This window comes from Rhipicephalus microplus, chromosome 5, assembly GCF_043290135.1.
Source record: "Rhipicephalus microplus isolate Deutch F79 chromosome 5, USDA_Rmic, whole genome shotgun sequence".
In the NCBI taxonomy this organism is placed as follows: domain Eukaryota; kingdom Metazoa; phylum Arthropoda; class Arachnida; order Ixodida; family Ixodidae; genus Rhipicephalus; species Rhipicephalus microplus.
Window position 1 is genome coordinate 151046137 of NC_134704.1, and position 27301 is coordinate 151073437.

At 45.5% G+C, this 27301-nt stretch overlaps 1 protein-coding gene across 2 annotated transcripts in view; it reads left to right on the plus strand.

Annotated features, from left to right (window-relative positions):
• The first annotated feature begins 3555 nt into the window (after nucleotides 1-3555).
• LOC119174171 (putative RNA-binding protein CG14230) overlaps nucleotides 3556-27301 on the plus strand; it is a 73476-nt gene continuing 49730 nt past the window's right edge. For both annotated transcript variants that reach the window (XM_075896059.1, XM_037424991.2), the window contains exons 1-7: nucleotides 3556-3885; nucleotides 4946-5024; nucleotides 5907-5967; nucleotides 7455-7658; nucleotides 9343-9723; nucleotides 20776-20979; nucleotides 26244-26340. In XM_075896059.1, the coding sequence (XP_075752174.1) occupies nucleotides 3699-3885; nucleotides 4946-5024; nucleotides 5907-5967; nucleotides 7455-7658; nucleotides 9343-9723; nucleotides 20776-20979; nucleotides 26244-26340 (1213 nt within the window). In that variant the 5' untranslated portion in view covers nucleotides 3556-3698. The remainder of the gene's footprint in view (nucleotides 3886-4945; nucleotides 5025-5906; nucleotides 5968-7454; nucleotides 7659-9342; nucleotides 9724-20775; nucleotides 20980-26243; nucleotides 26341-27301) is intronic.

Sequence of the window (27301 nt, forward strand, 5' to 3'; positions counted from 1 at the left end):
CCGGGGGGGGGGGGAGCTCTGGCTGAAACGCACTCCTCCTTGGCGGCGTATGAGTATCGTTATGTGCCTGGTGAGAGAGAGGGGTTCTTGATAGCCTTGGCGATGATGTCTTTTGTTTTGTTTGTTTCTTCAATACTATGGCATATACCCAATGTGGGGGATTGGCCGAACATACATAGTTTCAAATCTAGAAAATAATTTAATGAATGTGGAATGATAAAGAAACAGTGAAAAAATGGTAATGACCAAGACCTCATAATATCATGAGGTCTTGGTTTGGACGACCTTTATTCGGCCCGAGAACACGGCAGCCGACAGCTACGGTGAAGCCGCAAGGATGATGATGATGACACACGATAACGATGAGGGTGCATAACTCATCGAACGCGTTATGATAATGATAATGTACCGGGGAATATGATGGGTGTAATAATTGTACACAATGAATCCAATAAATACTGCAATCACTCTACGATTGCGTTGATAGACCATGCTTTGATCAGAAAAAATACGAATATTGTTAAATTTTAATCCAATTTTGTTAATTTACGAATATTTGCTGAAGTCTCGATTAAAATGGTGTTCGTGGATTTAATGAAATTACACACGGAACCGAAGGCTTCCATGCAGCGATATCAGAAAGCTGGGGCAGCGAAGCTTAGCAGAATTTCTGCAGTTTGAAAGCGGAGTACTTCCAAAAGAAGTCCGTTTTTTTCTACCAAATCAGTGTCTGAGACATGACAAGTAATAGTGTTAAATATTATCTATTCCTTCGCACAGTTTTCACAGCGGTCATATAGTCAGACCAGCCCCATGTTTAATGAGTTGGCTACGCATGAAAATCTTGTGATCCTAATCTCTGATTTTAGGGGCTCACATTCCGTCCACGTTGTTATCGATGCCTTCATATTCGTTGGATGGTTTTTCAGAATCTTGGCGCAACTCACTCCGGGCGATAGACAATATGAATCGTAGGGTGCCTTGCTAAGTTCACTTACTGAGTAAACAGGTTGAAAATGAATTGTTTAATCGTTACAGATTAATAACCTAAACTCGCAAGATTACAATGTCTGTGGCAATAGCTGATTAATTATCTAAGCGTCACCATCAATCGTTACGAGAACTTGATGATGATGATGGTGCTCCTGGCACCCAACGTTGCTAGATTACGTTGCTGGCACCTACCCATTCGGGGAGATCGGTGAAGATTCTGGCGCATCACACAGTCTTGAAACTTTCATTCCATAGTGCAGCTTATAGCGTCAGGTTAGAGAAAAAAAATAGTTGTTCCTTCTGGTTTTAGACTATACTTACCGTAAAATGGGGTTACTTTGTGACTGCAGGGGTTACTTTGTGACACGCGCTCGGTTTTCTTTATTTTATATCTCGCGCCACAACCAGGCGCCGCCGAAAAGCTATGAGCCACTCAACAAGCTCGCCTGACATGCTGTGCCAACTAGCGGCAGCCGGCGGAAGTTCCTGCGCTCTGGAGCCACTCTAGATGCCCACGTGGTTAATGGTGTTTTAGCGCGCATTGTTGAAGCACCGTAAACTTTGTGTTCTCGACCCGTCCGCACGAGAAAAACAGCGATAACTGGTATGCACTTCTGATTGTTAATATGTAGGCTAAAATAAACTGTAATCAAAATTTATTCACGTCATGTTTGTTTAAGGTTATAGAAAGAAAACTGAAATGTTGATACTTCGCGGGGTAACTTTGTGACACGCCTTTGTGACAACTGGAAAGAAGGGCAGCTCTTCCTCCGGTATCAGAGCTAGACGACCTAGGAAGAGGTCTTCTCTTGAGGACGACAGCGCAGAAGAAAGCAGTGACAGCGAATCGTCCTCAGATGGTCAGTACGGCGACAACAAAAGGTGGTCAGAAGATACAAGTGATTCCGAGGTACTCTCCGGAAGTCTTGACAACCTATCGGACACAGACACTTCTAGCACTTCCGCGATTTCAAATACTAGCAACCTCCCAAAGGTCCACTGTACGGGTTCCGGAGAAAGCACTTTCAAGAAGGATGACTTTGTCGTAGTTAACTTCGAAGGACAAGTTTTCCCTGGAAGAGTGACGGAAGTCAAACCTGAGGGGTACATCGTCAGCACTATGAAGAGGACCAAAAAGAATTGGAGATGGCCGGACCGCGAAGACGCTATTTTGTACTCAAAAGAAGAAATTTTGTACACAATTGAATCCCCTAGGCCGGTAGGCAAGCGAGGCATCTTTGAGGTAAAAGATCTTGATTGAGGTTGGACACGTATGAACAATTTGTAATACAATGTAACGTTTCCAGAGCAGAAACCAGTTGTAGATAACGCAAATAAACGTTTGATGGGGTAACTTCGTGCCAGACCTTTTTTTCCCTATCATATTCAGCCACAAACAACGTTGTCACAAAGTTGCCCCACAGGACGGGGCAACTTTGTGACAACTTTTATCCTAAATATAGCCGTTTGTGTTAAAGATGCGGATTTGTAGAACATACCGTCGTGTGAGGGGAGGTTTCAGCAACGTTATGCCACTATTCATTCGTGTTTATGTGAATAATTGTTCAGCGAGTGAATGAAAACGTACGAAATTTGTCACAAAGTAACCCCATTTTACGGTACCATTTGCCTAAAGTTTGAAACATACAACCACCCAAAGAGGTTTTTTAGACGAAGGCCATGAACTGAAATTTGGCCGATCGCACGTTCCATGGAAATCGATGTTATGCGAAGCATGCGGAAAGAAGATGACTGTGTTGTGATTTTTCTTTGAGTGAAGCGTTTCACTATGACGCTAAAGATATGTATAAATGTTGTACGCAAAGACTTATGTTGAACAGTCACGCATGTTTTATGTAATCAGTTATTTACAGCTGCGTAACGAGGCCAGCAGTAGCATGGATATTAGCTATATTAACACCAGAAGCAGTAAGCCATGTGAGCTGATATGGAGCGCTGTGCTAGCGAGGATGCTAGCCTTGGACACTGTGACATAAATCAGTTTTCGCTGATGGCTCTCAACAACAGTTGATGTTAACTCGACTGACGGCTATATTATAGGAGTACAGCCATGGTCACGTCTGTGTAGAGCGAGTGAGCATGCAGTTTTTGCTCTGCGGGGCTGACCCTTCGGACATTTTCGGGCTCTGACGTGGTGTGCCAGAAGGATGCGCGACCCAGCAGTAAGGCTGACTCGAGTATTGATGTCTTGATGGCTTGCAATTGTCCGGAACGTATTGTAGTAAGGCATTCCCAGTCTGTTTTCTCCATGGTACTCTTGCAACTTCGCGGTATTATAACTTCACTTGCCCTCAATGTGACCGAGCTCGACTCCTGCGTGTATTTTATCTTTTTAAAATGCCCGCCTCTAAAAGTTACGTCAATAAAACAAACTACGTTGTTATTTAACAACAATTGCTAAAAGCAACAAACCATTATTTTGTGAACATTTATAATAAAATTTTATACTATCCTAATGTATTGGTCGTACAACAACAATGTCGCCTAGCAACGTTGAAGACGTCATCAATGTAAACATGGCGTCGTGCGTAGTTTTCCACGTGTAGTCGCGTTCTGTTAGTTCTGTGCACGGGTGCTGTGGTAGTGAACGGCAGTGGCTAGCTTCCTGAGCTATTGAATTGTGATCTGACACGTAAAGAAGTGGTGTGCAACGCTGAGATAACGCCCCAGGTGTAGCAACCGCGATGAAGAAACGTCTCTTCGTCGGCAACCTCGGTTCTGCAGTTACTGACAGCGAACTTCGGGAGAAATTCGCCAGGTTCGGCGATGTCGAAAATGTCGAGCTGCATACCAAGAAGGATGAGTCGGGAAGGCCTTCCAAGACTTTCGCTTACCTCGACTTAAACATCGATCAAGAGAACCTCGTGAACTGTGAGAGATATGGCTTCATGAGTGCTGCTGTCCCATACCTTCCTTGCTATCGTTTCATTTTCTCTGCATTACCGTCTCGTTATTATGACAACGACAGAATGAGCTTTTTAATTTATTTTTTTTTGGGGGGGGGGGGGGCAGATTTCAGAGCAAGAAACGCATGGTTTCGGAGCTGCCATAAGTGTTTTCGGATCATAAAAACAGAAGAAAATAAATGTTCTGGAGCAGATATTTGTGTTTTAAAGCTGATAGCAAAACATGTCATACAACTACTGGAGTTGAAATCACCGTCAAAGTGTCTGATAAATATAAAGATTTATTATGAAAGGTATTCAACATCCAACATAGATTGCAAAAACAAACATTTAGGACGATGGTTTGTTATCGAACGTGTCGTAAAATGAGCTATATATTTATTATACCAGTACTTGTAGCAGAAATGAGACCAGACCAGTAAATCTGAGTTGCACATCATAGAAGTAAGCGCAATCGCAAATAGCTGCTGCCAAAGCAGCAGATCGAAGCAGTCTGAGTCATTTGCACATTTCATCAAAGTAACCTATATGCCATGGATGGATGGATGAAAAACTTTTATTGGGGCCCTGAAGGATTCCACCCCCGTTTTATAGGGGTAGAATCGCGGGCCGCTCCCACGTTGGGACAGGGAGGCCCAGCCTCACCGCCGCATCGTGGGCCTTCTGGACAGCCTTGAGTTGTTGTATGAGAACCGGACTCGTGAGCATTAAATGAAAGAAGTTCTTGGAAAATTCTTCTATATGCCATGTTGAAATAAAATAGCTAAATTAGCTCTGTGCCCGATATGCCAATTTTTGAAGCATAAATGAGATCAGAGCAGGTAAAGCTGCATGCTAGGATAATTGCATACAAACTGTTTTCGGTTCCTTTAAGGCTTATGAGTAGGTCACACAGTCTAGGTTCCTTTACATTTTCTCAGAGAAGGTTTGAAGCAGTCACACTTTGGAAGCATATTTATCTTTTAGAGCAGTTTGGTCCAATCGATGCAGCTCTTCCATTATTGTTATACTTTTTTCTTCTGCAGGCATCAAAACTTACAATAACACCAAATGGAAAGGCAGTGCCATAGTTGTTCAAGTAGCCAAGGAAAGCTACATTCAAAGGTAGGCACTCACCTACCTGGACAAGTTGTGGACAAGTTGCGGTTCATGCATGATGCACACAACATACGGCAGAGTTTAGTGACATGGATGGTGATGTGATTAAGTGTGTGCTGTAGAATCGATTAGTTTTGGTGAAACTTGCCACCATAGTTCCAGCCTCCAATAGATGTGGCTGATAGGAAGCACCGATATCATGTACAGTACTCACCGGATTTAAATGTGGCATCAAACATGATAGTGTAATGGCTGGCATGCACAATTGCTCAAAATAAACGACATCACATTACCATGATTATGGCATCTAAACATGTTGTCTCTGGTCTACATGCTGGAGCCCAAATTATGCCAATATGACCGGAAAACTGTGGAAATGAAAGCATGCATGCTACTGAGCTCTAAGAAAACCTGCATATTACGTGGCTTATAAAATGTTGTGAATACCATACTGCAGTAGATGGCTTTGCCGCTGAGTACGATGTTGAAAACTCAATTCCCAGCAGCGGTGTCTTGGAATGAGGGGTCCTTTTGGGATACCTTATTCGTTTACAAGAAGAGCACGACAGATGCAATAACTTGTGCATAAGGTTTGCCATTGTTTGATGTTTCATCACTAAAGCTTCTTCAAGTTCATGAGCGCATGTCATAGAAGTGCAGTCCAAAATAAGCCAATGGCACAAGAAACGAATTCTAATTTCAGTTTGTGTAAACTGTTTGGCCAGACATAATACTACCAACAGCTCTGTTAGCGTGATCCTGGAAAAATTACTGCTGGGTGTGTCAGACTTAGCACAAAATAGTGGGTGTATGTGCTCGCTTTATGAATGAGGCTAAGAGTAGGTCTTAAGCTGGCTAGCTCAAATAATAGAAATGTTTTTTTCACAGGATTCAGCGTGAAGCCAAGGCTCGTTCTGCCCAGGACACAGAAAAAGCGCCCTATGATTCTGTATCCTTGCGTGGACTGTCCAATTGATTCTTAGTGTGCTGCTCATTATAGAAAATATTCATAACTGTCTTAATTTGAATCACACTTTCATCATCACTCATATATTAATTTTTTCATGTGGTATTCACATGGATTCATGCTGGCTTTTCAGGAGGAGGTGCCGTATTTGTGGTGACAAGTGAGCTCTAATTCACTGTAGCCAGTTATAGCCAGATAATTAGTATAGTTCACACCTTGTCACTTCTAGTGCAGAAGTTCCTTGTCACTGCTAAGGCAGATACTAGGCATATCAGAAAATATAACTTTGTTGTCCTTTCTGCCCTAAATGTTAGCTTCGGCTGAGTGCCGTATAGTAAGATATGGGTCAAAATTTGTTAACGTGTTCACATTATTAGTCTGAAACCAGTGGCAAATCTGTATTATTGGTAATATTGCGCTTTTTGAAACACATAAAAGTTATTGTTGAAAATGAAATAAGCAAACAATATTTGTTAGTTGAGATTACCTGGAATACCTGCTAAAAGAACACAAATTTCAAGCGGCAATGCAACATGAGTTTTTTTAGGCTAACGAACGGGCGGCTGGAGTTTCCACTAGCTGTGTAGATGTTCTACCACGCTTGCCTGTGTATATGCGACGATTTTGAGAATCTGATTAGACCTGTTGCTGCTTGTGCAGCCATTAAAATGGGCATACTTGTAGAAGACCAGTGTTATGTCACAATGTGAGGTGTTGAAAAATCTGAAAACTGCGGGTGTGTGCTAGAGCCAATGTTTTGACAAGCGAATCTGTCTTCTTCAAGGCTGTAGTTTAGTTAGTTATCGCTTTGGACAAAACTTATACTTTTTCTTTTGTCCCAACTTACTATAGATGATGAATGCATTTCTTTGGCTGTTTAAATTGCTCAACAAACTTCAGCAGAGTTGAAATTTAGTCAGCCAGAGCACTGGGAACTCTATAAATATGTAAATCTCTTTACTTAGCTCTATGAACTGCCTCTGTACTTCAGTACCTTGAAGATTCCCAAATCAGTGTCATTCTGTTCAATTCAAGGTTGAAAAGCAGTGCTGATCAGCTTCTGTTTGTTTGGGACTTTTACTCGAGTTTCGGAATCTCGCCTCCTCACTGCCTATGATGTCAGTTCGTTGTTATTATGCCACGGTAATCGTCAAAATTGGTCATGCCTTCGCGATCACTGCTGTGGCAATGCTGTGATGTTGCTGTTTTTGTCATGCTGCAGTCATTGTCGTCTGCCAAACAGTTTTCATTGTGAGGGCATTGAACTGCATTGCTTGAGGTTCGTGTGTTAATATTCTTGTGTGATGTGTGAATATGGAAAAGTTGGCTTGTGTTCTAGTTCACAAATTGCTCTATGAGGCGCCTATAATATGGTGAAAGAAATGCCTGTTCAAGTAATGAAGTGCGGCAGAAAAATCTAGTTGACATTCGATTTCGTGAGGCTCCTTGACTGCAGCATTGTGTTGTAGGCCGAGCCAGCCCCTCTCAGAAGACCTGCTGAGATTAAGATTAAGAAGCCTGATTGGACGGAGAGATCTGCACATTTCAGGCCAGAAAAGTCTGACTGGTCAGACAGAACTTCGGCGGGGCTAGAAAATGAAACCTACGACGAGTCTGAAGGGGGCTTGTTGCAAGAGGGCCGGGCATCACGAACACCCACCATGCGACAAAAGGTGCATTTCATTGGAATATACAGCACATGTACCGCCTCTATTGCCCCTCATGTCCCTGATACAACCTGTGCTGTCTGCATTTGCTTAGAACAGCTCAGAAGGATCTGTTAAATATGTTGGGACACTAAACAAAAATAATGAATGCTACAGTGGAAGATTAATGTTTGAGAAGGCCTATAATGTTAACAATGTCAACAATTGTAGTTCCACAATTGAAAAATTAGGTTATAAGACTTGACTTGATATTTTTTTTCTAGCCCCTTGACATAGCCTTTATACAGTCTAATTTTGTCATGAAAGCACAGAAGTAGTTAAAAAAAATAATTGCTGTGCATTGTAAGGTAGTAGTCAAAGCTACTTGTAAATTTCTATTTTATTCTTCGAGAAAACATTTTTGACATTATCCCCACAACGACACAAGTGATAAACTTTCTTTTTCTGCCCGGATTTAGACCTCGCACACACTCGTGTTTCAGCAGTTTTTTTTTCTAGTGCGACACTGGCTTTTCACACTTGTAACTGTAACTAAGAGAAAATGGCACATCTATGTAATGAAGGAAAATGTAAATTTAAAGGCTCATTTTTTTTTTTGAATTGGGTATTAAGAAGAACCATTAAACAACAATGGCGGAGAAAATATAGGGGATGTTATTAAAAGTAGTCGTATTGTAAATGGGGAGAAAGAAAAGTGGACAAACAGATGACTTGCCACTGGCAGGATTCGAACCTGTGACCTTCGAATGATGTGTCTAATGCTGCCGCTAACGTGTTAGCGAGCGTGTCTGTGCACTTTTAAGAGTGGCATAAGCACAAATAAAAGCATTATGGTGTCTTTTTACCATGTTGCTCCTGAAGAAGCCGGTCGGGTTTCAGAATGTTGGGATCTAAATAAATCTCAGTATGAGTTTTTCCTCACTTTAATTTTGTAAACTTTTTGTACTGTAGTGGCAAGTTCACCTTTTATGAGTTCTTTCCAACACTGGAGGCTGCCTGAAATTGTTGGGGTTCGTACGTAGCTTGTTCGCTGGTATTGATCAAGATCGCTGCCCTACTTCAACGGTGTCATTTCAAGTGCACAAAAGACTTCTGACAGTATCTTGCGATATAAAATAGTTGCTGGTTGCTAGTTTATACAGCACTTGTGTTGGTAGCTGGCATTTTTTTTTTGTATAAAAAAGGGAAGAGCAGAGTGCAGCATGACAAAGGCCTATAACTTAGCTGAAATTCTTAAATAAGAACAAGCAGATTTTACAGCTGTGTGTTTGGGAAAAGAACAAAGGGGAATACAAAATTAAAGCCAGTCATACAGAACAGACTACTCAATTCCTTAGGAAAAACCTGTAAGTGATGCTAACAGATACACATGCCATTCGCCGATACCTGGACAAAGGCATCATTGTATCTTGTAGTTTAGGGCAATGAAGTCTACTTTTGGGAATTTGGGAATTCGGTTAGCAAGGGAAGAGGAACACATGACATCACAATGAGTACGCAAAGTCAAAGACACCCTTGTGTATGAACAGGTCGTGTGATCTGATTTTGTCGGTGTCAATGAAGTTGTTTTTGAACACTAATGGTACCATCATCGGCGGCAACTACTGACCCATCATATAAGTGCCTTGTTTCTGTCTGAAATAGTTAACTTTAGCCAACTGCACTAACTGTGCTTGATGCTGATTTGCAGATAACCAAAGGCGAGTTTGCCGATGAGAAAGCCTTTCTTTTTGATGACGAGGAGCAACCCAGCAATGACAAGCCTGTGCCACAGTGTAAGGCAGATGTCGCCCTCCTGCGTCATGCCTGGGGTTACCGCCTGGGTGCAGGCTTTGACAAAGGCCACGGTGGTGGAGACGACGATGACTTTGGGCGCCTGGGTGCAGGCTTTGACAAAGGCCACGGTGGTGGAGACGACGATGACTTTGAGGTGGTCCCCAGCAAAGATCCCGAGAAGGAGCAAGAAGCCAAGCGACAGGCAGCCAATGCCAAGCGTCTGGCATCGGTCAAGCAGCGCTTTGCCGAGAGCGACATGCAGCGGCGGCTACTCCGATCGGCACTGACATCTGTGGTAAGTGACTGCGCGAGTTCTATTTTGCATCTTTTTGACTGAAAAGTGGCCTCTCTTCTTCCAACGTAACCAACCGTGGTGTACAATGTTGCCATAGCTATGATAAAAAAGGTAAGAAGGTAAAAAAAAAATGCAAGGATAGAAATAAGGCAGGCAGCGCCCATCATAGAATTCCTTAAATGTACACTGGAGGGAACTCTGGCGCTAGTGTCTATGGAGCCTGCAACACACGACGCTTCAGCGAGCATGGGAATGATAGGTAGTACACCGATTTGTCTAACCTTCGTACTTCTGGCTCTGTGTGTGTTCGTGTGGCTTGCAGCTGTTTTCTCAGGAAACAAAATCTACAAATGTTCAGTAGTTGCGAAATCAGGTCTCGTAGTTCTAAAAAGTTTGTTCTTTCCTTTGAAAGAAAACCGAAACACAGCAATAAACGAAGCCACAAGTGCCATTCGCCGCCCTCAAGTACGAAGACTAGGCAAATCTGTGTACTACCCATCATTCCCATGGTCGCTGAACAATCGCAGCACTACAGTCCCCTTTAGTTAATTTTAAAAATCTCTATGGTATTCCATGTTTGTAAACAGCGGTAGGCACTGTTGATATATGTATGTTTATGGTAGCGACGTCTACATGCCTAGGCTCTACCCACCTGTCCCAGCCAAAAGCGTGCTACTTCCCTCTATGATCACGTGACATTCGGCGAAGCAGGTGCAGAAGCATCCTCCCAGCATGGTGAATCGGGACGCCTCTCGCATGTTTACAAGCGGCAGCCGCAACAGAGGAAGTTGCAGTGGCTGTAAGAGGAGCTCTGAAATTAACATATGAGCCTTGTTGACGTGTATCTTTGAAAAACTCACCAAAATATGAGGTATTAACGACGGGAATGCAGCTCATTTGCAAAATGCCTTCACCGTTGCTGCAGTATCCAGCACGCTTGTACATTTTAATTTGTTAACTCTGTGAAATGTCATCGCTTTGGTGGCAGTCACACGTGTACATTTTAATTTGTGAACTAATGCAAGAACGACAAGCCCTGTTCAGCAAGAAGCTCTAGGGTACGGTATGCAAATGTGCAGTGTAAGAACACGAATCTGTATGATAAATCCTTGCCTGCGGGTGGTGCAGTTGGTGGCTCCGTGGTACCAACCAAAAAAAACTTGCTGCCGAAGAAGTTATTCATGCAAATGACCGGGGCGATCTCGGTGACACACATTCTAAATATGCTTGCGATAAATTCTTTAACTACATGCTGGGGCTCTGACGGGTTACTTACCCGTCAAGTCTGTGGCTCGATTTGTACGCCTAGTCGAGGCCGTGAAATGCATATAGACCGCTAACAGAGCCTGCAAGTTTCTCAATTACTGTATTTCTCTTAGTTCTCACAGACCTAAATAGGTTGTGAAGCTCACTGCAGCCAGAACAGCCCTCTCCGATACACAGTGTGTCATCGCTGCTGCATATCAACAGAAAAAGCGTAGTTTAAGTCGATGCTATCTTTCGTCACTGCTTTGATGAGCCGTGCCTAAGCAGAATAAACCGCAGCGCTTGATGACTGAGGGACACCATTAGTTCACACGAGTATAACAAAATCGGTTTGATATGCCCAAGACTCCTGCAGTTATATCAACAATAGCAACCTTGAAAAAAATTCTCAGCATTAGACAATGCTATCCACAACTTTAGCATTCTTTGAGGTAAACATGCTTGCTATGTCTCCACGCAAGGCTTATTTATAAAAAATTACAGTGCACACATTACAACTACCAACGCTACACAGAGGTAATCATTTTTGCTAGGTAAGCCACTCCAAAACCTAACCAATGAACTGCCGTTGAAGGCAAGTTCTTGTTAATCTCGGCTAATCTTCTTGCTACTGTCTTTGTAAAGAAATTTGAATAAAATAAAAGACATAGTTCATCTTTCTTATGCTTTCTCTCACAAATAACCACGACAGCTCGTTGGTACACCGTGTTTTCTTTTTTGCACAATGACAAACAGTGCATGCATCAGCGACACACAGGAGCAACTGAGGTAGGCACAATGGCTTTTGCCTACCACACAAAACTAAATGCCTGATGACAGCGCCACTGCATTTTTGTGACGTATAACTGGTGGAACATGGGTTGCACGTGACCTCATTTCCGATTTGCAAAGCCTGCGACTGTCATATTTAGGAACATTGAGTCGGGCTGCGCATGCAGAAAACCGCCTTGTCGAGGCTTGTCAGCTTTGTTCGTTTTATTTTGTGCAACATGGCAAACATGGCAACATGGCAAACATGGCAACATGGCACGGGCCTTGACAGCCATACTTTGAAGAGCTTGTGGGGCCAACTCGGGTACGTTGCTGGCAGCGGCCCTTGTGATTTGCGCATCGGCAAGTGCGCTGCTACAAAAGAGGGTTACAAGTTGTTAGACGGGCACTAATGCCTCAGCAGCGATTGAGAGACCTAGCAGCAAAGCAGCTTCTATTGCAGCATGCTGTTGTTCTAAGTGAAGTTAGTGATGCTTTTTCAGACACCAGTCGAAGCCTGTTTCATTTTGTCACCTAGGAGAATCATGTTCCAAATAAAACTTCGTTTTCGTCCAGGTGCATGGACATCGACGTATGTCTTAAGGGAGCACATGGGTCTTGAAAGCGAAAAAATAGCAAAAAAAAAAAATGATTTTTCAATTTTGTGTGTATTGCATTCAGGACATCTTCCTGCACGTTCTTGCAAAATTCTAGGCTTGTAGAATGTATAGCTTTGCCAGGAGAGAATACTTACTTCGCAAACCATCTACTTTCACTCACAGGAAATTCCCTAACTGCCGATGCAGAGAGAAAGAGGGGGTCTTCAGTAGCCTTTCATGCAGCTGCTAAGCGGAGGCAGAAGGGAAAGCCCCACCCAGATTATTCTCCAGGAACCTTCTGAGCCAGTGGCAGTTGTGATTGTGCTCATCCAGAAGATAAAGAGCTTTTTTGACATGGTTATTGGTTTTTCCCATTTTTCTCGGAACACTTTTTTGGTCTGTCTCCACTTTTCTGGTCGGCTGTTGTTACCCTTCTAATCACCCAATTCTAATAGGATCTTTTTTTATCTGATAGCTAGGCTTCCTCAGAGCGCAAGATGCCTATAGTGCAATGTTTCTTCTTCGTGAAAAATTTTGAAAATCTGGGCAAACAATAGACAGCGAATTCGTGTTTCATGTTTATTGTTTTAACTTTTGTAACTTGGGATAAAATAATTGTAGAAACATGAAATTATGCTTCTTGCATTCATTGAGCATTCAGGAATATATAAATGTAACATTTAGCTTTCTTATTGTAATACATTTTTTTGCCAGTCATCCCAGAAGTAAAAAAACAGAAAAGCTGTGTAATTTTTTTGCATAAGATACACAAAACCTAGTTGCATATTTGTAATCAGCACATTAAATTACATATTACCTGCAAGTTTCATTACCCCAGCAGCAATAGCAATAGATGTTTCACACAAGGTCCGTGTGCCCCCCCTTAAGGGGTGCGAACCTGTGTTGCATAGCAGTGGGGGAAGTGTTAGTGTTGTTTGGAAGGAGCAGATGACCCTTTTGCACTGTATTTTCTCCTCCGGGGCCAGTGTTCGCTCTATGACAGTACCCAGTTTGCTCTAACGTAGCTTTTTACTGCTGTGAAAACACACGGATGCTCCAGTAGTGGTCCGGTCCGGTCATAACGGTCGTCGCCCGACAGGAGGCTCTATGCCCAGTCTGGGTTCGCGTCATTCATTAAATTTACAGTTTTAGATGCGGAGCATCTAATACTCGAGGCTTGTAGTGCGGCGCCGTCCGCAAGCTTCCTCCCCCTTCTTCCACCATCTGTGCATCCCTTCCTCCTCTACACACCGCGTGCGCTTCTCCTCTTCACGAACATTCGCTAGCTGTATAATGTAGCGCGCATGCGCCGTCACGCTTCGAAAACATCGGCAGCTGACGCGCGCGCATGCGCCGTCGCGCTTCGAGAACATCGGCAGCTGACGCGCGCGCATGCGCCGTTGCGCTTCTCCCCCTTCTCGAACATTCGACAGCTGACAGTGCATGCGCCGTCGCGCTGTATATATACTCAAGGTCGGCGCTCGCTCGCTCAGTTGCCGCTCGTCGGTTGGTTTGTACGGCGCGTCGACGTCCAAGGTCGCGGTGAAGTGAATTCCAACGAATCCACAAACACAATGATCGACGTCCCTTCGACCAGTGCCGCCCTTTCGCATACGTGTGTACGTGTTCACTCATTTAACACCCCCTCCTACAACCACGTTAACCAATTTAGCCATCGACCCAAGTAAGTCGCACTTTAACACACTTGTTAACCAATTATATGCTCTGCATCCTCCTCAGTGTTCCCCCGAGGGAAGCTGCGGGCAATTTTTTTTCCTTAGAAAAAAGACGCCTTCATACATGTTGCTTTGTTAGGCCAAACTTGTCAACTCGAGACGGGCTTATTCGAGGAGAAAAGCTCATCTGTACGTCATCATGGATATGTAGGCCGCATTTCCGAAAACACCTTTACTTTTGATGAAGACATGAATGCGTTTTTTTAATGCATGCCAGCCAAGTGTTATGGCGCTCTTTGAACATCGTTATTTATGCACACTGATTAATTATGATCGTGGGCAAGCTAAACATTCCAACGTGTAGATGTGCCTGCCTTTAGAAGCAGAAGTTTCACTTTTTGTTCTGCATTTAAAACTAGAGCAAATAGTTATGATGAAGCCGGTGGCGAACCTGAAGAGCACATCTCCCCACTGCAAGGCTTCTGATTATGATTCCAAGTGTTTTGTCACATGCTGGCTTTCAGTCTTCTTGTTCCTGGATGTGAAATCCGTGCAATCCATGCGTAGTAAAACATGCCTTCATGGGGTATTGTTCCACATCTTGCCTGGCTTGTTACCACTGAAACAGGATAAACGTCCTATAGTATTAGTATTGTTCCACACCTTTCAAGCTTTCACGTGCTGTAGTGGTATCTTTCAAATGTAAGCTTGCTAGCGCTCTCAGTATTGTGTCCTATTTGAATATATTGTTACGGAGCTCGCAAACACACGGAAGAGAGGAATGAGCGTATTTCCTATATTTACATGCCAAAGTGACGCTTCAGAGCTGCCAGTCTCTCGCGCGGCGAGTCCACTTCTTTTTCATCGAACTGTTGTCCACGACGGTAGAGCCATGCCCACTGCCTCGTAATATCACCCCCGGCGAACAAAGCGCCGTCACGGCGCCCCTAAGTCAATCAGGACTGGCAGTATAGTAGGGCTTTAGGCGCGACACATGAACAACATCAGTAGATGGTGTAGCAGAGGATGAGTGCGGTTGAACGGGAGTGATGAGGTAGTCGACGTCGGTGACCTTGCGGAGAACTTTGTAGGGTCCTGTGTATCGTGGGAGGAGCTTCTCGCACAAACCTTCACGTCGATACGGCGTCCAGAGTAGGACAAGAGAGTCATCAGGGTAGTCAACGTCGCGGTGCGAGTCATCGTAGCGGACTTTTTGTGCGGCCTGAGAAGCACTGAGCCGAGTGTGCGCGATTTGGCGAGCGACGCGGGCTCGAGAAGCAGCGTCCTGCGCATACACCGTTGGTTGGATAGTAGCAGAAGGAAGGAGTGTGTCGAATGGCAACGCAGGGTTGCAGCCGTACAAAAGAAAGAATGGAGAGTAGCCGGCGGTGTCATGTCTTGACGAATTATATGCAAATGTAACGTAGGGGAGCATTGCGTCCCAGTCACGGTGGTCAGCAGAGACGTACATAGACAACATGTCTGTAAGAGTTCGGTTGAGACGCTCCGTGAGACCGTTAGTCTGGGGATGGTAGGCAGTAGTAAGGTGATGTTCGGTAGAGCAGCTCCGGAGGATTTCGTCGATAACTTTTGCGAGGAAGCAGCGGCCCCGATCCGTCAAAAGCTGGCGCGGAGCTCCATGCCGCAGAATGACGTCATTTAGGAGAAAGTCTGCGACGTCTGTAGCGCAGCTAGTTGGCAATGCACGAGTTATCGCGTATCTGGTCGCATAGTCGGTTGCGACAGCGATCCACTTGTTGCCTGACACGGACGTCGGGAAAGGTCCGAGCAAGTCGAGGCCGATGCGGAAGAATGGTTCCGGGGGAATGTCGATAGGTTGGAGCAGGCCAGCCGGACGGAGAGCAGGACGTTTCCGACGCTGGCAGCGCTCGCAAGCAGCGACATAACGGCGCACAAATTTATACATGCCAGGCCAAAAGAACCGTTGCCGCACGCGGTGATAGGTGCGTGAAAAACCCATGTGTCCCGCCGTCGGTGCGTCATGCAGATGTTGAAGAATAGTGGCCCGCATGTGTTGGGGAATAACTAACAAATATTCCGGGCCATCAGACTTCATGTTGCGACGATACAGAATGTCGTTGCGAAGGACATATTGACGGAGAGAAGGGTCGGAATGTCCTGAAGATACTCGCTGAATGACCTTCTTGAGGGTTGCGTCCCGGCGCTGCTCTGTGCCGATGTCGTGCAAATCAGATATGGCGAGCACACAAGAATCGCCTTCATGGACAGCGAGGCTAGCAGGGTCCACCGGATAACGCGAGAGACAATCAGCATCTTGGTGCAACCTGCCCGACTTATAAATTACGTCGAAGTTATACTCCTGGAGACGTAGAGCCCAGCGACCTAGGCGACCAGTTGGGTCCTTGAGCGACGACAGCCAACACAGAGCGTGGTGGTCCGTAATAACTGAAAACTCGCGGCCATACAAGTAGGGGCGAAATTTCGCTACAGCCCAGACCAACGCAAGACACTCGCGCTCTGTTATCGAATAGTTTCGCTCAGATGTGGAGAGAAGGCGGCTGGCATACGCAATAACACGCGTTTGGCCTCCCTGGTGTTGAGCGAGGACGGCGCCGATTCCGTGAGCACTGGCGTCTGTGCGTACTTCAGTCGTCGCAGACGGGTCAAAGTGAGCCAGTATTGGTGGTGAAATGAGCAGGTCGATCAGCGTGGAAAACGCAGCTGCTTGGTCTTGGCCCCACGAGAAGGGCACGTTCTTTTTGAGAAGATCAGTTAGTGGTCGTGCAATTGTAGCGAAATCGCGTATAAAGCGGCGGAAGTACGAGCATAAGCCCACAAAACTCCGAACATCTTTGGTTGAAGAAGGCAGAGGGAAATTCTTGACAGCGCTAATCTTGTCAGGGTCAGGTCGGACGCCAGCAGCACTTACAAGATGACCAAGGATCGTGATTTGTTGTCGGCCGAAATTGCACTTTTTCGAGTTCAGCTGGAGTCCTGCTCGACGAAAAACGGCTAAAATGGTCGACAAACGAGTTAAGTGAGTTTCAAATGTTGGGGAAAAAACAATCACATCGTCGAGGTAGCAAAGACAGATGGACCATTTATAACCACGAAGAAGAGAGTCCATCATGCGTTCGAACGTTGCCGGGGCGTTGCACAGCCCAAAAGGCATAACCTTGAACTGATAAAGGCCGTCCGGTGTGATGAAGGCAGTCTTTTCTCGGTCTAAGTCGTCGACAGAAATTTGCCAGTAGCCCGAACGCAGATCAATAGATGAGAAGTATCGCGCGCCATGAAGGCAATCAAGGGCGTCGTCGATTCGTGGCAGCGGATATACGTCTTTGCGGGTTATCTTGTTCAAGGCACGGTAGTCAACGCAAAATCTCCAGCTGCCATCCTTCTTTTTCACTAAAACAACAGGTGACGCCCATGGACTTGAAGAGGCCTCTATGACTCCTTTGGAGAGCATTTTCTCGACTTCTCGTTGTATGACCTGGCGTTCGGACTGGGAAACACGATACGGTCGCCGTCTAACAGGATTAGCATCGCCGGTATGTATTTGATGACGCACGAAGGACGTTTGCCCTAAAGGGCGGTCATCGAAGTCGAAAATATCTCGGTAGGTAGTCAGAACGTGGTGAAGTTGCGCCAACTGACAGGGCAGAAGATCAGGGGCGATCATCATCGTGATTTCGTCGCTAGGTGCGTTTGCTCGGCTGGCTGCAGTAGGGGACGAACAGTCTTCAGGGTCCAATGCCACGATGCTACATGCATCAAGTGGGGAAACGTGGGCTAACGAAATGCCTTGCGGGAGAACTTGGGTCGAACTACTGAAGTTAAGGAGCGGAAGCTGAACGTAGTTGTCCACAATAGTCACGATTGTATGCGGCACAGCAACACTTCGAGCCAAGAGCACATCCACCAATGGAGACACTATGTAGTCACCGTCAGGAAGAGCTGGTGATATCGTTAAGGCAACACACGTGGTGGCTTGCGGTGACAGCCGAACATAATCAACAGCGCACAAGCGGTGTGACGGTGAGGACGGCACAGGTCCAAGTCGAGGCAGTTCAAGTTGAAGAACGCCGGTTGCACAGTCGATGAGAGCAGCATGGGTGGACAAGAAATCTAAACCAAGAATTAGGTCATTTGGGCACTGCTCAATAACTGCAAAGAGAACAGATGTGGGGTGATCGGCGATAGTGATGCGTGCTGTGCACATTCCTGTGATGGCAAGACTTCTTCCGTCGGCGACACGAATAACGCCAGGGGCAGCCGGTGTGAGCACTTTCTTCAGGCGGCGACGAAGTCGGGCACTCATCACAGAAATATGCGCCCCAGTGTCAACAAGTGCAGAAACAGTCAGGCCGTCAACGTCGACGTCGATCAAATTTCGTCGTGTCGGCAGTACAAGGAGAGGATTTGAGGTCGGTACCGAGGATGCAGCTTCACCTCCAAGAGCTGCACCGCTTAGTTTCCCTGGTGAGAATTGAGCGGGGAGGTCGGGCGTCGTCGTAGAGGAGAAGGGGACGACGGGCGACGTCCTGGCGGCGAACGAGACTGGTGACGTCGAGGCGACGGTGAGCGGCTGTGCTGCGTATCAGGGGCATCGCAGGCGTAGGAATCGACGGGCAGAGGCCGGCGGTAGTTGTCGGCGATCGGCTCAGGAGGTTGGAAACGACGGTAGCTATCGGTGCGGCGAGCAGTGTTATACTGGTTTCGGGACGAAGACCAATGGTTGTGGCAATACCGTGCGACGTGACCTATGCGGCGGCAGTTAAAGCAGATCGGCCGATCATCCGCAGTTCTCCATTCGGCCGGATTGCGAGAGCGTGGATAAGACCTTTCTTGGGGTGGTGACCTGGGGCGAGGCGGCGACCTTGAACGGAAGCCAATTGGTCGAGACTGAGCAACGGCGCAGACATCGAAGCCCAAATTGCTCAGTTCTTCCCGCACAATCGACTGTACCAAGCAAACCTGAGGTACTTGCAAATCGACGTGGCCGTTGGCGGGAAGAGTAGGTGTAATTGCTTCGATTTCCCGCCGGACAATTCGCGTAATTTCAGACGCTGGTGAAGACTGCCGATGGGAGGACAGTCCATCTTCGCAGGAGGACGTCGCTGCGGTGTTCGGCAGTCGAGTAAATGATCTTGAAATCCGCCTGCTTTTGGCCAGTTCAAAACGCCGGCATTCCTCAATAATTTCGTCGACGGTCGCACAGTTCCGGCACATTAGCAGGTTGAACGCGTCGTCCGCTATGCCCTTGAGGACGTGGCCAACCTTGTCAGACTCCGACATGTCGTTGTCAACTTTACGACATAGAGCCAGCACGTCCTGTATATATGAGATATACGGCTCTGTGGACGTCTGAGCACGTATAGACAACTCCTTCTTTGCAGCCGCCTTTCGACCGATGGGCTTCCCAAATAAGTCGCGAAGCTTTTCCTTGAAGGTGTCCCAACTGCCGATCTCCTCCTCATGGTTCTCGTACCAGACTTTGGCCGTGCCTTTCAGGTAAAACAGCACATTGGCCAGCATAAGAGTCGGATCATACCGGTTGAGAGCACTGGTGCGTTCGTAGTCGGCTATCCAGTCGTCGACATCAACTTGGTCCGTACCGCAGAACGTTCCAGGATGCTTCGGATGCGTCAGCACGTACGTGGGTGGGGGTGGGGCCAGTGGAGGCGTTGCCGTGGATGGTGCGGGCGTCGCCGAAGCCGATGGAGAGGTGGCCGTGGGATCAGTCCCGTGTTCCATCACGGAAACTCCGATTTGACGACCACTGCGGAGCTCCGTTGTATGGCGCTTCGTTACCCAGCACCTCCACCAATTTGTTACGGAGCTCGCAAACACACGGAAGAGAGGAATGAGCGTATTTCCTATATTTACATGCCAAAGTGACGCTTCAGAGCTGCCAGTCTCTCGCGCGGCGAGTCCACTTCTTTTTCATCGAACTGTTGTCCACGACGGTAGAGCCATGCCCACTGCCTCGTAATAATATGTCCACCTTTCTTTTTTGGGAATGCGGCCCGTAATTTGCTGACAAGCCATATGCATCATCAAAACCAGCAAAAGTACTGAGTTATTGGAGTTTCACTGCGGCTACTGTCGTTCTTGAAGCAGTGCCAGCTACACTGGTACCTTAAATATGCATATTAGCAGTGAATTGATGCCCCAGATAAATGAAAAAGAATGGCATCAAGACCTCATAGTAAAAACTTCTGAAGGTCCCTTTGCTGCTAACAACAGTCATGTGTCAGCCACTGTAGCTGCACATGCCGGCATACTCAATCATGATCTCTTGTCATTGGATTGAACAGTAGAAATGAGCATGGGGTCGTCTATAGAATCTTTAGCACTGTATTTAATTTCATTGTCAGCTCTCTCGAGAAAACATAGGCCTCTAAGGCCATGCATTTGCTTGCAAAAACTGACAAATAAGTTTTGTGTGGACTGGTTGTAAATAAGCCGTGCCTTATGTTAACAAAGATGCACCATTATCCAATTTTTGTTTGTCAAACGTTGTAGGTTGACCTATATTCTAGTATTTTTGTTTTTCATTTTTCATAGACTTTGGAGCACAGTACCTATGGGTTGACCTATGTGTATGTTTATACTATTTTTGAGCAGATTCGGTAGTTCATTGCACAAGCAAAAAAAGTGGCTTTGCAGCACTACCTAAGTTCTACATTATATTTACGCTTCTTATATTTATGCTACATTATATCTACGCATTATTTACGCATTATATTTATGCATAATTTTTTTGCTGTTTTCAGGACAACTCAGACCGCAAGCGACACATCGTGTTCAACGACAGTGATGAAGAAGAAGCCGTTGTGACACCCTCTGTCAAGGCGTCTGCGACCACACAGTCGAAGCTGACCCTTTTCGATGATGAGGAAGAAGAGCAAGGTGATGAGGAAAGTCCAGACTACAACTTCAGGCTAAGGCCACAGTTCGAGGGCCACAAAGGTCACAAGGTCAGTGGCATAGCAATGTAGGTGGGGCTCCCTGGTATCTTGAAAAGTACAGCAGGAATTATAAGCATGAAATCTGAGAACAAAGAGCAAAAGTATTTTGCAGTGTACTTACCTTGTTTATTTTCAGTTTTTAGGCTTTGCGGTTTGTTGCGAGCCCCTGCTCGAAAACACAATACGACCTACAGTGGTTTGTGATGTGGCTCTACTGGACAATCGCTTTTGCGATTCATTCAGATGTGCGTTTTCTCACTATCTGTAAAAGAGTAGCCTTCTTTTACTTGAGCTTTCATTGTCTTAATTTCGGACCAGAAGGCGCAGAAGGCAGGAAAGGGTTTAGGACTGCCAAGGGTTAATGTTCGGTGCATAGAACAAGATACTGTTGTTTACCAACATATTGTTGTCAGGTGCCATCTAGTATCTGGAAAGTCCAGGTGACACATGAACACGGCATGTAGGTGTGTTTTAGTTACAAGCTAATTAAGCTGACTTGGATGTTTTGTGTAGCCTGCAGAATACCACCTATCATGTGCGTGGGTTACTTGTACTTGTTTTGTTGACTTTGTTAGATAACTAATTAAGTTATTCAAAAGAAAGGCAAGAAGGGAAAGATGGAAAGTTGCGATGATAAATTCATAAATAGGTGTGTGCTGGAGCTGACGTTTTGATAAGTGAACTTGGTCTTCTTCGCGGTTGCAGTAGGCTGTTGCCATGCTACTGGCATTATTAAAGCACTGAGCACAGCTGGGTCTGCAGCTAGTCGTTGATCTAACTGCGCACTTTGGTGACCAGAGGGCAACTGTAACTAAATTAACAAAGACCATCTTCCCACACATGCACGCATACTGCAGTTTATGAAGCTCGTTATTGTGTCTCATACAGCTATAAGCTTCTTTTGACTGTCAACTCTGTAGTGGCACAGAGTTGAGCTGTCTACTAACAGTTGGGTTTTCAAAAAAGGTTGCAGGGAATCTTTACAGTGGGCCTGCAACACTTTTTCAAGTAGCCATGGAATGTATTCAGTAATGGAGCTTATTGGCTTGCGAATAGACTACCGCAAAAAAATTTTAATGTGTCCGGTACGAGCGAAGTTGCAAAGATTGGTCGCAAGCTGCAATTGCTTTCTGTCCTTTCCTGTCCTGATGAAAGTGCCAGAAGCTAAGCAGGGAGGGATGGCCCAAGGAAAAGAAAATACATTACGTGCACTTCATGACCTTGAGCATTTTCTCTCTCTTTTTTTTTTCTTCTAACGCGCTGCTTTTTAGTGCGATCATGCAGACAGGTTTCGGCCTCCCGCAGCAGCCTCGGTAACACCAGAGTGTGCCATGCTCAAATCAGTCAGTGGCAAGACTTCGGCCTGTGATGCAGCGGTCTTTGAGTATGTAGCATCATTTGTCGAGAAAAGACAAAGTGATTTTTAGCTGGCCTCAAGAATTCATTGTACATACCAGGCCGCGCTCTGTGCTATAATACCTTGCTCAAAAAGTGTTGCCGAGCCCTTTTAAGCATTACGAGAAGAGAAAACTTTTCTTTTGATCCAGTTGTGTTGTGAAGCAGTGTGGCATATTGGTGTTGAAAGCCAGCTGATGTGATGGATAAAGACGGGCTTTCTTCATGGATACCTCGTGTTGCCGACATAACCGCACTGATGCATTGCACTGACTATTCCTTTTCCTTCTGCCCTATTGAATCAGGACTTCTCTTTCTACTGCGAGAATGCCCCTCTTGTTCATCACAGCAGCGACGCACTTTTTTCTGCGGCATTCGGTGGGGTCGGTTCTACTCGGACAAGTCTTATGCTTTCCAGACACTGCTTTTGTGGACCCAGCCGTGTGCAGACTTTCCTAGATAAGAAGCACTTTTCCGTTGAAATTTTCATTGCTGGCACAGCATTTACTGGGAGATGATGTGCAAGGCTTACTACTGAAAGAGTATATTGCTTTGCACAGGTCTTTTTAGGTCCCGGAGCCTTTATTGATTCTGGCCAGATTGAGTTAGCAGGTGTGATGTAGCTCACATATTCAGCCATGACCCAGTTTAGGCCACGGTTGTACACAAGTCAACAATGTCCAGGTAACCTCCATATGTGAGCCTTTTCCATCTGTTAGTCGTATTATTAACACAGTGGACTCCCAATAAACGAAACTCGCTTAAATGAAAGTGCCTCATTAACGGAACTGAACGGGCTCATATGACTGGATTTCTATGTGTTGTACAGTAAAATTCATCGGTTAATTGAAACAGTGCTTATTGGTCACCTACGGTTAAACGGCACAAACTCTAAACACAGTATAGACTCGTTCAGGCCAAAGGTAGTCTCACAACTATGGCAACACCTCGAGACAAGCCATTTCAGTAGCCATTTCCACTTGTGGCTGTGGGAGCTGAGTTGTGTGTTAGGTCTATTTGTGCGACTAAGTGCGGTCGATCACGGTGTTATTTCAGTCAGATGGAAAGGAAGCGGCAGCACCATGCACTCTCGCTTGAAAAAAAAAAGCTGCGAATTCTTCAGGAGCTCGATCGAAGCGGCCTGCCCAAGACGGAGGTGGCGAAAAAATACGACATCGCGAAATCGATGCTGTCGCGGATCTGCAAAGACAGAGAAAAGATTGAAGGCGCTGTAAAGAACGGGACCATTACATATAAAAGGATACGGATGCGGACGACACCTTATGAGCAACTAGAAAAGTTCTTTTTCTGTAGTTCAAGTGTGAACGGAGTTCCAATTTGCCCATAAGCGGACCAATTCTCGAGCAAAAAAAGCTCTGAGAGATCGCCATGCAAATGGGTGTTGAGAACTTCGTCCTAAGCGACAGATGGCTCAGCCGCTTCGAAACACGCCATGGCCTAGTCTTCAAAGCAATTTCAGGTAACAGTGCTACATTTGCACCAACTGGCAACAGGGGCAGCTTAAGGAAATTTTGACGAGCTTTGAGCCACGAGACGTCTTCAACGTCGATGAGATGGGTCTCTTTCATAAGGCGCTTCCTTTGAAGGCGAAGTCTGTAGTGGGGGAAAACGCAGTAAAGATCGCATCACTGTGCTGGTGGGTGCCAACATGGCAGGAGATGAGAAATTGAAACTGTTGGTAATAAGAAAATCAATGCACCCACGTTGTTTCAAAGGCGTTCGACACCTTCTCGTTGCGTACCATGCGAATGAGAGAGGGTGGATGACCATGGCCATTTTCGAAAACTGGCTACGGGAGGAAGACGTAAGATTTACGAGGCAAGGCAGGAAGGTTGTCTTCATCGTGGATAATTGTCCAGCCCACGGTCAGGTTGAAAGATTCCGAGCCATCACTCTGGAGTTCTTGCCAGCCAATGCAACGGCAGTGATCCAGCCGATGGATCAAGAGGTTATTCAGAACATCAAAGTTCATTACCGCAGACAATTGCTTCATTGAATGCTGCTTTGTGCAGAGAGCGGGAAATGCTACAGCATAGATTTATTGGCAGCCATCTACATCTTAGCTTGTGCCTGGGAGCAAGTCAAGGCAACAACAATACACAGATGCTTTCATCATGCTGGCTTTCAAGTGCAAGAAGCAGTACCTGATGAAGAAAGCCCTGCTGACGCCGACATTGAGGCAGTGTTCAGTGAGGTCATGCCCTCTGCCCCTTTCACGCTGCAGGACTACGAATCAATTGATGAAAATGTTCCTACCTGTCGTGAGGAGACTGTCGAGGAAATAATTGCCGAACTGCAAGGTGAGGATCAACTTTCCTGCAATGAATGTGCTGACAATATTGCCAGTGCAGTGGTGCCACCAGACCGATCAGCTAAAGAGGCTGTTGAACTTTTGCAGCGCTATTTTGAGCATGAGGCTTGTCCAGAATTTCTGGCTAGTTTGTCAGGCATGGGTGCGTACCTTGTGAAAAAACAACTCAAGCTTGCCAAACAAATCACCCTTCACTCCTTTTTTTCTCCTACTCATCCTCATGAGTTAGATGAGGTTTGTGCTATTCGAATAAAGGTTTTGATTCACTAAATAAGTGTACTTTGCTTAAATGAAACTTCTGATAAATGAAACTGTTTTATGGATTCCCTTCGAGTTCCGTTTAAGAGGAGTCAACTGTAATTGGTTGGTGTAACTTAATAAAACAATTACAGACAGAAGACTGAAAGAGAGCTACCTTAAAACCACTGCTAGGAGCACCACAGTGCTTGCTGCTTCTCCAATCCATGATTTATTGTTTGGCAGCAATGAAAGAAAGAGAATGGCCCTTTGTGACTGGAGAAATGGTTAAGAATAAATCGGTAAGAAAGCCCTTGTTCAAAATTTTAATGGAAGCACTTCTCTGTTCAAATGGAAGCACTTCCCTAAGCGGCTGACCCCATCCGCAGCACCCACCAATGTTGCTCAAGATTCAGCGTTCATACTTGTGCGATTGTCAATTAAAAAGCAATTATTGCGCATATCTGAGGCACCATAATAACACATATATATCCTGTATGTGGGTCTTTTACTAAAAAAGGCATACATAGGTAATTCCAAGGACTGTAGCATTTATCACGCTGTGCTTACCATGCAATGCTTGCATGAAAAGGCAAGTGTTTCCAACGCTTTGCTAAGACGACACGGTGGCAATACCTACCCGTCGCCTTCCGTTATACACCTTATCACCTCTGAGACGGGCACGCACGCCCACCTCGAAGTCGCGCGCTTCGTTTTCAAAGAAAACTACCCGATAGCGTTCATGTCTCACGTGTGACGTCACTTGATGTGCTTGTTCGTCTCCGATGCACGCTTGAGGCACTTTAACTCAGCTCCTCCAGAATACCATTCACCGATTTTTCTTGCGCAGAATATCAAATGTTTTGTTCACTCTCTTCACATGCAAGCCTACCGTCTTTCGACGGAATTTGCAGATTAACATGCAGATATTGGGCCAATTTTTTTCGCTGGCAGCAGCGTTTCCTGTTGTTCACTTGTGTATTGCGGGAAAACATAAGCCTTAGAGCTACAACACAGTGAACGACCACCTGTGATTACTTTCAATAATTCAAAGTTTCTTGCATCCCACTTTTGTACCTTTTGGTATTTCAAAAACCCGCTTAGTTTGAAAATTTTTCACAGCCCTGGTGACTTCGAATTACCGAGGTTTCACTGTATATGTGCTACAGCTGTGACCAGAACACTGTGCTTCCTGGAATTGCTCACAGCTTTTGTTGAACATGCTTGGCATCTGTGCAATCGGGCTTCTTCGACCATATTTGTGTTGCATGGCTTGCATACTTTCCGTATTTTCATATACTTTTCACAGATACTGGAGCTGCAGTCCAAGTTTGGCACGGACGAACGATTCCGCATGAGTGAAAACTTCTTGGAAAGCGATGACGAAGAGTCTGGTGGTGTCCAAGGTGAGTGGACTTGGAAGGAGCATGCAAGCAGATGTGTGTAGCGTTATAAAATGTTTTGCTCATCTATATTCCCAGACTCTTTACTACAAGCTTGCACGAATGTCACTTTTGGTTTGAAGTGAAATTCAGAGTGAAGTTCCCTAGTCCTTCAAGTATTTAATTCAAATATACTAAAGCTTACAGCTAGTTCTACATTGAGCCCAACATATTTCTTATGGGATCAGTATTTCATGGGCGGTGTAAATGACGGCCAGTGAGAGCTATTTTTATGCAGTGTTTGCGTGTGTAGGGTGGCCAGTGAGAGCTATTTATAAGTTTATGGTGCATAGTCGCAGCTATGCCCCTTGCTGGGACATCCAACAGGAACATTATCGCAGTATAGAAACTTGGAGGGCACTTCAGTTTCACTTGTAAGAGTGGAATGCAATAGTTTTTTCAAATCTCATTCACATTGCATTCTTATTTGTTTTTCGTGCTTTGATCCCTGATAAACATAGCAACCGTGCTGTGAAGGCAGGAACGTCTGTGTATGACATCCATCATTGTAAACTTTCTCAGGGCGCCAGCTGCGAAAGCGGTTGTTGAGTGCGCACTACTCCATTATTCACCATTTTACAAGGTAGCCAAGCACTACTTACGAAACGGCTTGCAGGTAATATGCACACCTGCACAGCTGAACACTTCGTTGATGCTGTGGCCAATATGGACGATGGATTATCGCTTAGCTTATGTGATGGGTGGGCTACCCATGTTGTGATGAAAATAATATGTTGTGATGCCTGGTGTGACTTCAGCCACGCAGTAATATTTGCATAGCTGCTTATATAACTCTTTGCCCGACGAGGCATCTATCTCATTATGGTCTTTTTTGGTGTCGGACTGAAGCAGTAACATGGCTGGCTCTGTGGTCAAATACTTGACTACCACACAGAATGCCTGGATTCGTTTTTGGCTCAGATTT